The 17,322-nt window shown below is 29.8% G+C and overlaps 1 protein-coding gene across 2 annotated transcripts in view; it reads left to right on the plus strand.

The window, feature by feature from the left end:
• The window catches only part of LOC118192150 (aminopeptidase O-like), a 59,809-nt gene that overhangs the window by 29,412 nt on the left and 13,075 nt on the right, over window positions 1-17,322 (plus strand). For both annotated transcript variants that reach the window (XM_035363048.2, XM_035363049.2), the window contains exons 6-11: window positions 302-488; window positions 1,005-1,111; window positions 5,166-5,274; window positions 7,095-7,202; window positions 14,196-14,236; window positions 16,249-16,309. In XM_035363048.2, the coding sequence (XP_035218939.1) occupies window positions 302-488; window positions 1,005-1,111; window positions 5,166-5,274; window positions 7,095-7,202; window positions 14,196-14,236; window positions 16,249-16,309 (613 nt within the window). The remainder of the gene's footprint in view (window positions 1-301; window positions 489-1,004; window positions 1,112-5,165; window positions 5,275-7,094; window positions 7,203-14,195; window positions 14,237-16,248; window positions 16,310-17,322) is intronic.

The following is a 17,322-nucleotide window of genomic DNA, read 5'->3' on the forward strand; positions in this document are numbered from 1 at the left end:
AGAACCCTTCCTTGGTCCTTGGTATAAATTCATCTCTGAAGAAGTATTGTTATGATTATTTATTGAATGAAACATCTTCCCCCCCCAAAAAAAAGTAGTCAAGACTGTTTAAAGTGGAACTGGCTTAATCATGGCTTTATAATTATTGATTACAACCATATTTTATTAATATTATTTTATATATTGGTTAACTTGTAAAAACCTTTATTTATCCATAGAGAATTATGATGAGTGTTTTAGATTACTGTAAGCCGATATGTTATTAAGAATTTAATCTCCTTTTATGTCATTTCGTTTTTAGCCCAAATGTAATTTTTCTATCTCAGTCTTTGCTTGTGGGTTATAGCAGCATGTGTTCCAGAGTAGCTCATGAAATTGCGCATGGCTGGTTTGGTTTACTTATAGGAGCCCTTGACTGGACTGAAGAATGGTTGAGTGAAGGTTTTGCCACGTTTATGGAAGATTATTTTCACACATTGGCTAAAAATGTAATATTTTTCTCCTTGTTCTTATATCGATATTGTAAGTTACATGTGGAACTCATTCCCATATTTAAAAACTGGGAATCTTTAAGAGTTTTTTTTTTTTCTTTTTTCTTTTTTTTTTTTCAAAATTTGACAAGAATTTCCGTTTAATTTTTGTTACACTTATTTATATAATTTGATAAACTTGATTGATATAGTTGCTTTGCATTTTGGCTGCTCTAGTGTCTTTTACTTTTGTATGGAATAATCCATTTTGCTTCTGGCAACAAGAAATAATTAATATTTTCAAAATCTGCTATGTATTATAGCATTTATAATTTACAAAATGATAATTTTTTGCAAGCTAGTAAAAGTGGGCATATTTTATTTCAATATTAATAAATATTTTTGAAGATAACTATAGTGATTTTAATATTGTGCTGGTAGTATGTGTATTCTAAAAAATAGTACTAATTTCAAATGCGTTTGATACTGCACATTTTACATGATTTAAATATTAATAAATCTTTTGTCATATAGATGCAAAATTGTGAAAAGAAAGACTACTTGGAACTGAAGGCTTTTTTGAGGAAGAAAAACCTATTACATGAAATAGAAAATACAGCTGATGAGCTCCAAATTCTTAGGTTTATATATTTAATTCATGCCTTTGATTGTGTTTGTTTTATAAGCTAACAATACTTTAAATATTTTTTATTACAAGATTTTGTTTCAGGAAGACTGGTTATTATGATTATGAAAGTTTTTTTACATTTTTTGGGAGGTGGAGGTTGGATATTTGTTTGTTCATCTTTCTGTTGGTTGATCCGTTCTTAATTTTGAAACAGTATTAGGCCTTTTTAAGTTCAAGTTTCTTTAGTTATATATATGTATGCATGTATGTGTGTGTATTTCTCTTTTAATTTTTGTCTCTCTCCATTCCCTCCTTGCAGCTTATCTTTATGATTAGTTCCTCTGATAATATGAGAAAATAATGTATACATTTATGTGTAGTATTTGAACAGCATTTTGTAAATTAAAAGTTCGTAAAATGTATATAAAATTTGGAAAATTCTTAGTACATGATTGAAATCATACAATAAGTGAATAGTTGCTTTTTTCTATAGTAATACTTTACAAGAATGTTATGTATCTGATCTTTATCATATGAAGGTTTGGTACATTCTTCCAAGTAGTTTTAACCATCACCATGAATATTATGTAACAGTATTTGAAAACTTCTTTCCTTCTTACGGATCATGAATGTTTATATGAACCATGTATTGTTCCAACAAGATGGGATGACTGCTGGAATATGCATGAACAGTCTGCAATAATCCATTCTGTAGAAACTAATGTAAGAATTTACTCTACTGTACCCTTTAGCGAATCGTTTCGTTTTTGATGCCAAGATTGACGCCAGGAAGGATCGGCAGCAATTTCAGGATGGCCACTACACAAAACCGAAATAAGAAGTCAAAGACTTACTCAGTGTCCATGTACACATCGACCTTTTTTCACTTCAAGAAACATCAGAGAATTGTACAAATTAGGCATTGTGCACCGCCGTAATTTTGTCCATGTATATCGATCTATTTTCACTTAAATCAGGAAGCTAAAACAAAGTTAAAACTTGTCATTATAACCAGAAAATATTTGCCGCAAAATTTCCACAAGTTATTACTGCTATTTCCGAAAAAGAGTGGTAACTGCATTTAAAAAGTATTCTATTTAATAACTACATAACATTTAATGATGCTTTTTTTTTAAACAAATCAATGGTATCCCGCTGGGGACTTGCTCGAGTTCAGCAATCTGTAATTTATACCTTTTCACTAAAGAATTTCATTTCCAACAGCAGTTATCTCAAGTACAGCGTTCATATTACTCTAAGATTTACAGACACATAGATGTTATTATTACATTCAACAACTACAATCAAATAGAATACAATCACATGTATCCTTCATGTTTGAAACTAAATAAAACTTTCAATAAGAAATGAATTACCTAGATTTGCAAATTATCAATTTTAAAGATACTAAAATCTATGACAAAAGAAGAGATTTTGATTTCCCTACTATAAAATTTGTCTATTTTGCACTCCAATATTTCCAAAAGCGTAATACTTAATACCTTACCTACTCAACTAATTAGAATAAAAAATATTTGCAACAAAGTCGACTACTTACAAGAAGAAATCACCAAGTCAATATTCTCTTAGAAATTAAAACACCTCGATTCAAAATTTCTATCTCTTTAAAGAAAGCTGGTATTAACTACTTTTTTAAAATTTCTCATCTAAAGTGATATGATAATTATTACTTAAACCTTAAATGGAGGTAATAGTTGGATGACTACGATAAGAAATTTAATGTAAATATGCACAAAGATCTTGTTTTTTCTCTTAATTATTATTTTTACTATTTCTATACTCTCTTTTTCTATTTTATATATTTAATAACTGGCGAATCTGTTATTACTAAAAAAATGGGGTTTCTAGTTTCTAAGGCGTGTTGTACCCCGATTATGTGAAGACTTTTATAACATATACCTTTTCCTTTTCAGAAACTTTTAGCCAGTTCTGTTTTCATGCTTTAAAATTTTACAGAGAGCTGCTTCTTTTTTCTTACGCTGCCGTTTTGGGTTGACGATCACCCTCCTTGTCGGTAATAATTTTACAGACCACTCCCAACCATTGACACCCCTGCACACAAAATATACAGAGTAGGACATTTTGAATACATGTTAAAATGATTTTCTCTGCTTTGGACAGTTTGAACCTTGTCACATACTTTTTCTAAAAACTACAAAATTTCAGCTTCTCCAGAGCAGTTTGAATTCTACTGTCTTTAAGCAAGAACACCGTTTGGTCATCTTTAGAATTCACTCAGATCACACATAGAAAGTCGTGTTAAGAATTCAGTAAGTTTGCATTTTTCAATTATTGTTTCAAATAGGTTTTTAGCTGTTTAAAGCTCAGATTTAACCTTTTTATTTATAGAAATCTCTAAGTACAGTTTTACATTTTCTTGATATTAAAGGTTTAGTTTAATGTAATCTGGGACCTCCCTATTTTTTAGTTTGTTTAAATGACTATTAGTTTGCTCTTTATTTATACTTGATTTTGAATTTTGGATTAGCATATATTGCTATTAGACCAATTTGATTTTTTGAATTTCATGTATGTAATGTAAAGTTCTTTGGTTTTTTAATTGTCATTTTGGCGCTATGTAATGTTTTATTCTTTTTTCCAAGTGTTTCGAAAATATGTAGGAAAACTCTGGTGCATTTCAGATTCGAGTCTTTGGTTTTATATGAATTTAAAGTCTTTAATAAAAATTTGATGAAATCTTTGTACAGTTTTTGATTTCAAATGGACCAGGAGAACGAAGCATATTTTTGAAACATATTAATCGACTTTAATGAAGCTTTAATTCATTTTCCCCTGATGAGTTTTAAATTGGAATTTCAGTAAAAGGAGATTAATTTGTATTTGTGTAAATTTGTATGTTTTCCCTTTCGCATTTTTATTTTTTGAGATTGTACTGCTATGAATTCTCTTTTTAATTGGATTAATTTTGATATTGTGTTAAACCTCTTATACATGGTTACAATTATTATATTATAGAGGAATTGCCTCGCTCTTATTCCAATATACTAATTAATTTAGATGCTTTAAGTTTATTCTATTTCAATCCTGCAGCTATAGTGCAGGACTAGTTTAAAAATTTTTTATTTGAATTTTTAGCCTATTTATATATTTCTTTATATATATATATATATATATATATATATATAATGTATTAGTAGAAAAAGTATTTTATATATCGTCTCCAAGGAACAGAAATTTAACTGAAGCCATGAATTACTATAAGAAAAAAAAAATTTATTTAGTATTTTAAATCAGTATAATCTAGTTTGCTGTTGCAATAAAAACCATTTAAAATCTGTAAAGAAAAATCCTGAAGCATAATAATACCAAATTCAAAAGGAAAAATTTTAAATACTGAAAAAGTATTTAATGTCATTGACTGTAGATTAATTGACTTGTCAAGAAGAACAAACCAATGTACTATCAATTAACAATAACACAATTAAGTGAGAGTATTTCATCTTTTTTCCAAATAAGGTCTAAATTATTATTTTGTTAGAGCTAGATCATAAGTTATGAACAGAACTCAATTAATAGAAAGAAATTACTTAGCAGCTTTAGGCTTATTAATTTACTCATAATTACTTAAAATATATATTTTGATTAAAAAAATTTAGAAGACTTTAATAAGTTTCATTTTACTGGATAATTGACCATTTTAATATATAATGTAAGTAGGAAATGACTTGATTCTCAGGTAAAGAATGTTATTGAGGGTTGACTAACATGTACACACATGAACGACAGTGCAGCATTTCATTTTACAGTTTTATTAACTTAGCAACTTTTCAGTTCTCATGACACATTCTCCAAAAGCTTACAACATAATCACCGGGATTTAACTTTTGAGGATGAGAAAGGTGGTATGCTTAATATAACTAGGGATAATCCGCTGTGTTAATGCAGTGGCCGCCTGTTGCTGGTTAATTTATAAAAAATATATTCACAACTATATGATGTTAATTGATTTGTAAGTATGAAATTGGTTTCACTTAGAATTATGCATCTTTGTTAACGATATTTAGAGTTTATTTTATTTTTAATAGACCATCTCAAGGGAAGGTCATAAAAGAAATTATTGATGGAGTTGATGCTGCTATTTTAAAGAATGGTCAAAATCCCGTGAAAGGTTTCACACAAGTACATTATATAAAGGTAATTTCTTATATTCAAACACCTAAATTTGTGTTATGTTTTAATATATTTTATTTAAAATGTATTTATATAATTTACATAATAAAATACATTGGTGTGTTCCTGGATCTGCAGGCATCATCCCATTTTTATATTTACTTGAAAACATTGTCAGAAATCTGAGATTAATTTGAAACTATTCAAAGAAGAAAAAAGGAAAAGGTTTCTGAATCTATTATTATGGGAGGGGAGAAAAGGGAAAAAATTAATGTTATCTGATTGTTAGCATTTTAAATAATTAAATAAATCTTTCTTTTTACTTCCTTGTACGAAGTAAAAAGGAAGTATTGTAATCGTGAAAAGTTTCAGGCAGCATATTTCAACGAAAATATCCATTTTGACCGCTATCAAATGCAATTTAACGATGTTTTTGCATGATATCTGTATGTAAGGACAAAATATAAGACTCGTTTCCTCAAAAAAAAAAAAAAATTATAAAACTGCTTTAAAATTAATTCTGAAGAGAATTTTTCGTGGTGTCTGTATGAACGTATGTACGTACGTACGTATCTCGCATAACTCGAAAACGAGTAGCCTCAGAACGTTGAAATTTTGTATATAGGACTGCTATAACATGTAGATGTGCACCTCGTATTTTGGTTGCAATCGGCCGCACCAAACGTATATAAATATATTTATATATATATCCACTCTGTTACTCGGCACAGTTATCTCAGTTTCTTTACTCTTATATGTTTGTAAATTGTACATTTTTTGCCTTAAAAATGATTGAAGTATGTTTTTCTTATCTTCCGGTTAAGGTTTTTATGCCTTTCGTAATTCTGGAAGCAATATTTGTACAATTATCAACAATTTAAAAGCTGTTTAAGTGCGGTTAAGTTTTAAATAACATGGCGGACATATTTGTTTACATTTGAAACAGTGGAATTGTAAATTTGTTGCCAATCTAGAGAGACTAAGCTTCGCAACAACAAAAATAATGCCTTCATTTATTATTGCGAATTAAATCATGCTTAATCCTTTCTGGAATTTTTTCGAGGAAATAAATGTTTAAGATTTACTTCGTTATTTTTAATACAGATATTTTGAGTTTTTATGTATTTTTGCCTTGTCGCGACGTGAGAACTGAATTAATTGAATGAGAAATACTCAATCGTCTGTGAAAAACTGTTTCTTTTCTGTTTTGTTTGCTTAATTTCTTTCATACATCGTTCTAGCTTTATTATAGTATTTGAATAAAACATGTGGCAATGATAAGATAATTCTTCAAATGATATAAATTTTGTGCATTCAGAGTGTCCTTATAGTAAACAAATGCAGTGAATTTTAAAGAGTGCATTTATTCTATTGTGGTTTATGCGCTGTCGACGAAGTAGATTTTATTCAATCCAATCAATTTAAATGAAATTCAAGAAAAAAATGCGTATACTTTAATATTCCGTACAAGGAAGTCATGTGGTGTACACATCAGATTTTTTTTTTGTTGTTGTATTAATGGATATTTTATGTCCTTTTGCATGTTACTAACTTGTAACACTTGGAATAATCTTATAGCATCACATATTTGTAATTTAAATCTGTTTTTTTTTTAAAGAATATAATATTTCTCAAGATTGAAACTTAAATATGTATAATTTTGTCCATTTTTTAATATGTTTAATAAAAATGCTTTCTTTTAATTGCTATATGTGCAATTAAATTCTTATTGAAAAAATAAAGAGCATTTATATAGTAGAGAAAGAATATGGTACATTAAAAAGTAATTGTTTTGTTAATTTGCATAGGGCAAACATGTTTATTTTTAATATCTTTTGTTTTAGGGTTACTTCTTATTGAAATATTTATCAGACACAGTTGGAACAGAAAGTTTCATGCAGTTTTTGCGGGCTTACATTAAAAAATTCAAAGGTCAACTTGTTACTTGTCAGGTAAAATTTAATTCTGCTATGAATCCTTTGTAATATTAGTATTTCTTTATTAGGTCAGATAATTTGTTCTTTTTCAACATAGTAGTGATTAAAACTAGCATAAAAGATGCAAAATTACCTTTCTGAGTGTGTAAGCTTTCAATATAAATCAATACATAAGATTTTTATCTCCACAATTAAAATTCAAGCTTTGGTGAAGGTAATTTTGTCTATTCCACATATAATCACCTGTCTCTGAAAAAATGTCAGATTATCCAATAGTAATGAAATATGCTAAACACTTTTTAATTATAAAATGTTAATCAATTCTTTTAACAATTTGAGTTCATTTTTGTTAATCAAATACAACTGTGGAGAAGATATGTATGTATTTATTTTAAAGTATGTATTTTATTATGAAATTATATGTGTTTTTAGAAGTAAAATATTTCAGCACTTATTTAAAGTAGCCAGCAAATGGTTAAATTATGTTATCATACCAATTATCTTTATTCTTTCTTACTATGATATTTTACTTGAATAATATTCTTGCTTTTTCCTGTTATCTGAAGTGAACATATTTGTCTGAACGTCTGTGAAACATTTTGTAAGCTGAAACTGCATGGGAGAAAGAAATGTTTTTTAATTACTGAATATATTTAGTGTAGGAAAATAGTTAAGTATTCTCTTGTTAAAATAATAGCTTACTTGGAGCAGACTTTCCTAAATATTTATATAGTTCATATACAGCAAAAACTCAAGTTAGGGGAATATTCCATATTAAGTTCTATATTGTTGTGTTCCTAACTGTACAGTGGTATTTGTAATTAATATTTTCATGGCATAAGCTACAAATTTAACGAATTCTGTTTTGCCCAACACAAAAGTGTTGTTACCCATTCAAAACAGCAAACTTTTACTTATCTCCTAAAATTATTTAAACTAGTTTTGTGATTCATTAATGATAAGCATGGGAAAAAATCTAGGTCAATTAATTTATTCTCGGATACCTTCATGACTTTAGCACATAATGATCTAAAGCTTTTAAACTTTTTACATCATAATGAATATTTTACTAACTCGAATTCTAATTGTATGGGAACTATTGGAAAGTTTATTTGCAGAATTCTCCTATTCAGTGTGTTGAATGTTTTCATAAAATTCACTACCTTATTTTGAAACATTTTGTAATAGAAACAAATAAAGCCTGTAATCAACTGTTTAAAGACCCTTAAGCCCCGTTCACAAGAGCAGATTCGACCGGCGGGGAAAACCAGTTCTTCCAGCGTGTCCCATTCACATGACAAACAAGCATTAACTGCTTCTCCAAATTAGAGGTAAAATTTGCTAGAATGCTCCTACCTCTCGGAAGAAAGGCAAATGGGGAGATTTCCCATACTATATTGTGCAGTTCACTTAATTTTAGTTACTGCTTGCTGGATTGTCAGTGAAACAATAGTGCTGATAGATATCATCCCCCCCCAAAAAAAAATTAGATAAAACTGTACAAGATATGGAAATTATAGACAAATACAGATGCTGGGTATTCCAGAAATCTGGGCTGGGTATCTGATGCTGGGTATTCCAGAAATATCGTTCAAATTAAAACTAAAGACAAGTGCATATCGGCTTCAACGCGACAAGGGAGTTGGTACCTTTTGAATGATTTTTTTTTTTTTTTTTATTTAAGCATTTTCATCTACTTTTTAAGAATACTATTAAATAATTTTTTAAGACAAAATAATTTTAAGCTGAAAAAAGTTTTTGCTAGTAATTTTTTAATATAAATTTTTGAAGAAAAATTTTATAATTGAAATGCCTTTCTTCTCCTATAATTTTCAATATCTCCCCCCAGTTTTTTTATTGTATTTATTAGAGTGTTCTTAATAACTTCAAGGAATGATTTTGCAATTAATGAATTAGGTTCTTAGAAAAAAATAAAAATACACTTTTTTCTAAAATCATTAAAACAAATATGATCTCAGTCACATTTTTATTTCAAATAATTTTTCTTTTCAGTATTTTGCAAAACCCATCCTTGTTTCTATAAAGTATATAATTTTAAATAAGCAGTAAAAATAATAAATAATTCAGTCCATACCTGTATATGTTTTAGGACTTAAAGTAAAAGGATTTATCAAAAAAAAAAAAAAAAAAAAAAAAAAATGCAAAAGTTTTCTCAGTTTACATTTGCAGTTTAAAGAATACAAACTGTTTAAATAGATGTTAAATCACTTCAAATTTCTTTAAAATTTTATTACTGAATTTCAATACACATATATATATATAAATCAAACCTAGTGCCATTTATTCAATTGGTAAGTATAAACATAAATTACAAACTTTTTTTTAAAACCTTATCTGGCCAGAAAAATTGCAAAAAATCATAAAATGCAAGCAGAATTTTTCTTTACCTGTTTTTGTTTTCTAAGACATGTTCAAAACAATTTTAATACATTAATTAATTATAATGTTGTTGCATGTGTACGGATTCGTAATAGATTGATAATAGTTTGTAAATAATTGTCATTACACTCAAATCTGATGATAGCTTAATTAAATTTATTTTATCAACAGAAACACTTCAAAGTTCTGGAATTTTCCACAGAAACAATCGTACAAGTGTTTAGAATATCACTAAGTATAATCAGTAGTTATGCTTCAATGTAATAAGAATGTTAAACACAATGCAATGCAAAATGCATCTTAAGAGAAAGTTAACTCAGAAATATCTCCGATCTCATGCTGAACTAACAACTGGCAACAATAACAACTTATATACTATAAATAATGTCATAAAAATAGTGTGGTATAATGAGATTATTGCTTTGAAACCGATGTTTTGAATTGATGCCCAAGAAGAACCAATATTTCCCATTCTGCTACATTGCATATCTTTTAAAAAAGTAAAAAAAAATCATCTAATTAATTTCCTTTATCCTTTTTTTTTTTAAATGCAAAAAGTTTGTTTTATAAGTTGTGAAAATGTTGGTAGTTTGTAACCGATATATTTTTAGATATGAAATTTTAAAATTAATGGGCATCAAAAAGTCTAAAAATATGAACAATTTTCAAAAATTCTCCCAAAATATTTTTTTTATTAATTATGCTACAAACTTCATTTAATTTTTTTTCCTCCACTGTGTCTTATGGTGCAAACTATAATATTCTGAGATTCTCAGTTTATTTGTTAATATTTGCAAAAAATCTTTTCAACTTTAAATTTGAAAAAAATCTAATCCTCTAAAAATCAAAAGTGTGACACCACATACACAAGCAGTGTATGTACAAAGGTTGAGCTCTATATCTTATCGGGAAGCAGTTTAAAAATCCATGACCATCTTTTAACCATAGCGACAAGCACCAAGAGTGAACTAAATAACAGCTTATAAAATAATAATAATAATAATTAAAAAGCATATATTTTTCAGGAACCGTTACGAAAGTTTACTTACCAGTTGTGAAAGTACAGATTACAAAATTAACAACAGTAAGCAACATTAAAATATGTAAACAGTATTAGAAATCGGCCAATTCGGAGACGTGATTGTTCACAGAGCCTTAGCTGTAAAGGGAAGGAAGACAGTGGTCTTCTGAACGGGTCCTAAAGACGAAACTCTTTCATGTTTCCTTTTTCTCCTCTTGCTGACGGCAGCTGTGCGAAGGAGTGTTGCATGTGAACGGGGCTTTATATAATGTAAAATATAACATATACAGGGTGTCTGAAAAGGTTACTGCCAAACTCAATATGCTGGTCTGTCATACCATGATAAACAAATATACATAGGAACTTGTGTCTGAAAATGTCCGCTAGAGGGCAATACTAGCAAGCATGGGGGGGGGGAAGAAAGTAGGAGAAAAGAGGTGTTAATATGACTTTTATTAAAGAACATGTTTAAATAACAGCTGTTCAAAGTTCCTTGCATTCGCCGCAACATCAGCACATGGGTTTACAGACCCATTCATAATGGACAGATGTGTCATAGACACGCTGCTTCCACAATCCTGGCAACGAGATCCATGTCTGATGTTCCTGTTGTCTCGTACACCATGGACTTCATGTATCCTTATAGGTAGAAATCCAGGGGAGTCTGGTTGGAGGATCGTGATGGCCATGTGACTTGTGCACTTATACCAATCCAGCAATCAGAATATGTCCTATCGAGGTTTTCCCACTCAGTTATGCTAAAATGTGCATGTGCTCCATTATGCTGAAACCAGATGTTTCAGCGTGTAGCTGCTGGACTATCAACCATCAGATCCAGCAATACTCTTTTCATTAAATATCATACAAAATGTCCATAAAGAACTGAGTTAGTAAACCATTTCATCTTTCACCTGCAACGTCCTCATCTGAAAAGATCACACTTCCCGCTCTCCTGTAAGCGCATTTTCGGCCACAAGTTTCTATGTAAATATTGCTTATCATGGTGTGACATACTAGAATGTTAAGTTTGGCAACAACCTTTCGAGGCACCCCACATAGAGTATAGTTTCACATTTTATAACTAAAAAGGCTTGGAGATAGTGATAATTAGGCTGAGTCATTGACAGTATGTTTGGTGGGAGATGTTAAAGGTGGTGGTAAAGAAGAAAATGAAAAGGATCAGATAGTTCTGCACATATTTTAATTTCAGGGTCTGTACCAGTGCTGAGGATTAAAGATGAAGATTTGTTAGCTATTGCACATATGTTGAAGAATATTGCAGTTAATTTTAAACAGTTCTTAGCAGACTCTTAGAACATTATGTATAGCTAAACCTGCTTAACTAATAGTTAAAACGCTTACTTTTTTTGCAAGCATTGCACTAAACAAATATTAAATGTTGTTTTCCTTTATTTGTAATTATAAAAATTATTTTTACCAAAAACTGTATTAAGTTCAATTTTGCTAATTGAAAATAGTATTTAATCAGTACTATTTTCAGTTACTAATACTGGTCTTTTATTAATGTGAAATGATATGAAGCAGATGTGCAACGTGATGTGTATTATAGCAATATTTGAAATTACTTCTTTGTGCTTATTTAGTGATCATCAAGGTTTTTTTATGACTATATTTAACAGTTAAAACTGGTATGAGTGATTTTTTTTTAAATATATAAAAGAAACCCTTTAATATTTTAAGTTTAGCAAATTAGAAACTTACACTCATTCAGTCTACTATAAATATTATCTGTCCTGACAAAAATCCTATATAATCAGTCATTTATATGTTGTTTTTTAGTATATAGGTAATTAAGGTTTTAGTATTCTGTTGATGTTATTTTACAAATGCTAAATTACAATACAATTTTAATATGTGTATGTAAACTTTGTAGTAACAATAAGTTGGCCCAAATACTGTCTTTTTTGCTGGATCTAAACATGCATGCAATGTTTTTACTATTAATACGTAAAATTAAAATTTCCCCCAGTGGTTGCATGGTTAAGACCACTGACTACTGTTAATTCAATCTGACTTGGGTTCTATCCCAGTCAGATGGGCTGGCTGCAAGATTGGCTTTTCTGGATACCCATGTGTAAATGAATATGAGTCTGTTTCCTTTAAATAGTTCTCCACAAAGGCATCTTTCCTCTTAGACAAATAGCCCTTGTGGGTTTGCCAAATTCAAATGAACTTATCAGTAAAAATACAAAATAAAATCAATTCATGGAATTCATGGAGCACTGCTTTATGAGAATATATACCTGGTGCTATTTGTTTGCCTCTCTTTCTCCCCTTTCTTTTTTTTTCTCTTTCTTTGAGATGTATGACAAAGATAAACATTAACTTGAATTAAAATTCTTCTAAAAGAATAACATATCCTGTACTCCCATACATATTTCATTTTTGGCAGCTAAAGATTCAAACTACACTGGTAGTTAGCTTTTATGTAGGCTTGTAGTTTAATTGAATTGTATTCATCCATTTGCTATCCATTTGCTAAATTGTATGAATTAATTAAGGTTTGATATCCATTTGCTAAACTTTAATAACCTGTAGCTAGAACAAAGGTCTCAAACTAAACTATGAAATGCACCTTACATCATTATGGAGGCACCACCAACTTCTAGACTACCTTATTGACAATTTGAATCCATAGTCTTTATTGCGTCCTACAAAAGTTTACCATGAACTCATAACAAACTCATAATAACAAAATGCCTAGTGAATGTTCAGACACTACCCCGGTCCTCTGGTATTCAATTAAATTGTTCATGATCCCATAACAAGGCAGCATGCTTAATGATCTTCAATTACCAAAAGTACTTTTGAGGGTCTTTGGATTAGAGTATTCTGTAAACACTAAATTTTGCTACATTTGTCATATAGAAACACCTCTGATCACTGAACTTGTATGTTATTTTAATGTAGCTTTTATGTTAGAATTGATAGGTTTGATGAATTGATAGTTTTAATGAAAATCATTACATACAAATGATAGTGATCAGCCAGTGCAATTTATTAAAGTGTGTTAATGTCTTCTGTAAAATATTTTTAGTAGATTTAATAGATTGAGAAATATTGAGTGTCTGAACAGTTTCAGGAACTGAGTAATTCATTTGTTGGTTACAATTACTTTATTCTAAATATTTGATAATTCATTCACTGAAAATTAATTTTCTGAAAACTGGCAGTTCAGTCTATTTTCAGATCTCGGCAATTGGGTGACTGCATGAGCATTTTCGTGGTTTTCTGTATCAGACAAACCAGTTTCTTTATGAAAGTCCTCCATTAATGCCTTCCTCTTTTAAGTAGATTGCCCTACTATGCTTTGCCATAATTGCATTGGAAGTGGTTTTACGAGATTATTGTAATTGCAATTTATAATGCTCTTGGCTATCTCGTTATCTTTCTTATCACCTGAAAATTGCTATACTATGACTTTTGACTATGACTATATATATAATTTATATTATATGATTTTAAAAGTTCTTTTAGTTCATATAAAATTTAATATTTATTTTAATGACATCTGTATGGTGCATATTACTTTTTGAAATATGCAAATAAATATGTTATATTTTCAGGAATTCCTTACCATGTTTTTTGATATGTTCCCAGAAGTGCAGTAAGTTTATTTATTTCTAAACTTCTGTATAAATATATATGCATAATGCTTATATAAAGTCATTAATAAACTTTGTTTTTAAGTATGTTTATGTGCATATTATTAAACTTGTGCTTAAATTCATTTTTATGCCATTGCTAAACTTTTATTTTCACACTTCAGTTTGTGAAAATTGCAACACTCTAAAGCATGCATGTAAACTGAAACTTGCAAAAAAATGCAAAGCAGGGAATGGGATGCAATTGATTAGAATTTCAGAGCGATAGTGCATATATGAGCTAAAGAAAATTAAAAGTAGTATTTCAATATCTACCAGTCCAGAACTGGAACTGCGCAAGCCAAAGTGTTTAATATAAGCAGGTTATGCAATTTGAATAAGGGCTAATGATTGGTCAGTGAGAAAGAGGATTTTTTCCATCTTGAAACTGCTGCTTGTATGCAGCATCATGCAATATCAGTGATGCATGTGAGGCAGCAGTGGACTCAAAGGAACAGACAAGTTGCAAATCGGGTAGTAGACACAAAACGTTTGATCAGCATAGGAAGACAGACATTCATCCATATGATTGTGAGGGACCATGTAGTTTTTCCTCGAAAGTTGACACGATGTTGGAGCACTGCTACAAATGTACCATTATCAGCTTCAATTGTTCATTGGCATCCACTTCTTCATGAACTTTGTATGCCTACATTCTTTTGTGTAGGATTCTCTTGATGCAAAACTATCTATACCTGTGGCTGCAATGGGAACTTGTAAATACAGTCACTATTAGATAGATTCTTTTTTACAGTGAATCCTGCTACAATTTTGAGTAGTGATGGCAAAATATATGTTAGATGCCATCTTCTGAAGTTCACTATCCAACATCATATTGGATGATAGCAAAGTGTGGTGACCTGGGATGTCATTGGATGTGACAGATGATCATGTCTGCTGAGAAATGAGCGTACTCTCACCAACAACTGCTACACAAGAGAAGCTGCGGAGTTTGTAGTCAATGCTTTCATTCAATGCATTTCTAAGGTGTATTTCAGTTACACTGTACACATCTACATGTTGCTAGAAACATTCAAGGTTTCTTTGCTGCATGTCAGATACCACTTCTTCCATAGTCTGCCTGTTCATAAAAATTAAATGAATTTCAACAGCCCTCCCAACTCCTGTGCATCTCTTGGCTGCAGCCAATATGGATCAAATCTGGGCTAAAATAAAAGCAATATGGAATATTATTCTTCAAGTACACATTCAAAAACTATTTACTCTATTTGGTTTATTTGATTATGGCAAAGCACTTGATGGTTATCTGCCTAAGGGGAAATATGCCTTTGTGGAGGATGTTTTAAAGGAAACTGGATTGTGTGCACATTACACATAAGAAAAACCACAAAAACACCCATGGAGCCAGCCTGTTTGCCAGGATTCATACCTAGGGTTGAACTACCAGTGTTCAGTGGCTTTACACTCACCTGATGGAGGGGCCAAAAACTGTTTGATTCAAAATATAATCAGTATGCACTCTTACTGTTATGCATGGTGGCTTCACCAAATACTGATTTTGGTATTTAATATTCTTATATTGCCATGTAAATTTTATAGCTTCTTTGTATCACTACAAGTTATATGTGGAATAAATTTCATGGAAGTCTGATAATTCCTTGATGTTTCAGTTTTCACAAACAGGAGTATATTTGTTTAATACATAGAGAAAAAAAATAGTTGTTGAAAAGTTTAATTGATTAAAATTATTTCTTAAGTTGAAATACATCAGTTAAAATGTTTCAATAATTTTGCCTTTCAGAATGTAATTTTCATTTTATTTTACTCTTCCCCCCTTAAAATATTTCATTATGTCATAAACATCAGGAAAAGAAAATGTAGTAATTATGCAAGCAAGTGTGTAAATTTTTAATAAAAAATTAATTTAATAATAAATCATCTATTTATTTTAATTGTATGCGCTCAGATCTGCATTTTATGAGTTTAAAATGTGTCTTTTATTTCCTTATAAAAGGGAGATTTTGACTTTAGAGAAAATTTATGAAAACTGGCTGCACAATCCTGGTGTTCCTGTTGTGAGTATATTCTGTTGAATTTATTAAATATTTGGTTAAATTTATTAGAAACTTTATATTAAATTCCAGTAAACATGTTTTGTAATGTGATGACAAATATTTTACATTTGGTAGTTCAGTCCTTTCAAAACTGAATTTAAATATTATACTTTTTACTTCATATTCTAAAGTAATAATCTGTCAGAAGCTTTTGTGCTTGTATATTAAAATATATACCATATATGCAATAGTGTTTGTATGTAATATGACGTTTTTCAACTTTCACCAAATAAAACTCTGAAATTTGAAGGAGAGATTTGCCTTGGTGACAAAAACAACAGGGATTGACTGATTGACTTTAAAGATTTATTGCCTGTGCTTTTATGCCAATGGAAGAGTGAAATTGGCAATAAATCTTTAAAACTGTGCCGTTTGAAAAAGAGGAAGACATTACCGTGCTAATAAGAAAATATAAAAAAAATTTTGGATAGCATTTAAGATTTTTATAAACTTTGTGAATGAATGTGAGAAATTATGGTGAAAAGAAGTAGAAAAGTCAGATTTTTTATGAGTTATTGCATTGCTGATCTATATCACCTTTCATTACTAACAAATGGGTTACAGCCGAAAACATCGCGGACGAAAACGTCGCAGAGAAAACAACGCAAGGCAAAAACGTCATGCTACAAAACATCGTGGGAGAAAACATTGCAAAGAGAAAACATCGCAGTTCTAAAACATCGTGGTACAAAACATCGTCCTCGAAAATAAAGCAGCTCAAAAACTTCGCAGTTTGAAAACATCGTGGTAAAAAATAAAGTATCTACAAATCATCGCATGATGATAACATCGCAGACATGTTTTTTTTAGGCTTTAATAACTGTAAATAGATATTCCCATAATAATTTGTGAGCGCAAGATGTAAAGAAGGATAATTTTTACTTTCACATTTTTTTTATTAACTAATAAATCTTTGCTGAAAACGTAAGAAGGAAACTTAAGCATAGAAAATTAAATGCAACTTCTAGATTATA

Source organism: Stegodyphus dumicola, chromosome 11 (assembly GCF_044657685.1).
Source record: "Stegodyphus dumicola isolate Sdum_Otavi_A_Nest chromosome 11, ASM4465768v1".
NCBI lineage: Eukaryota > Metazoa > Arthropoda > Arachnida > Araneae > Eresidae > Stegodyphus > Stegodyphus dumicola.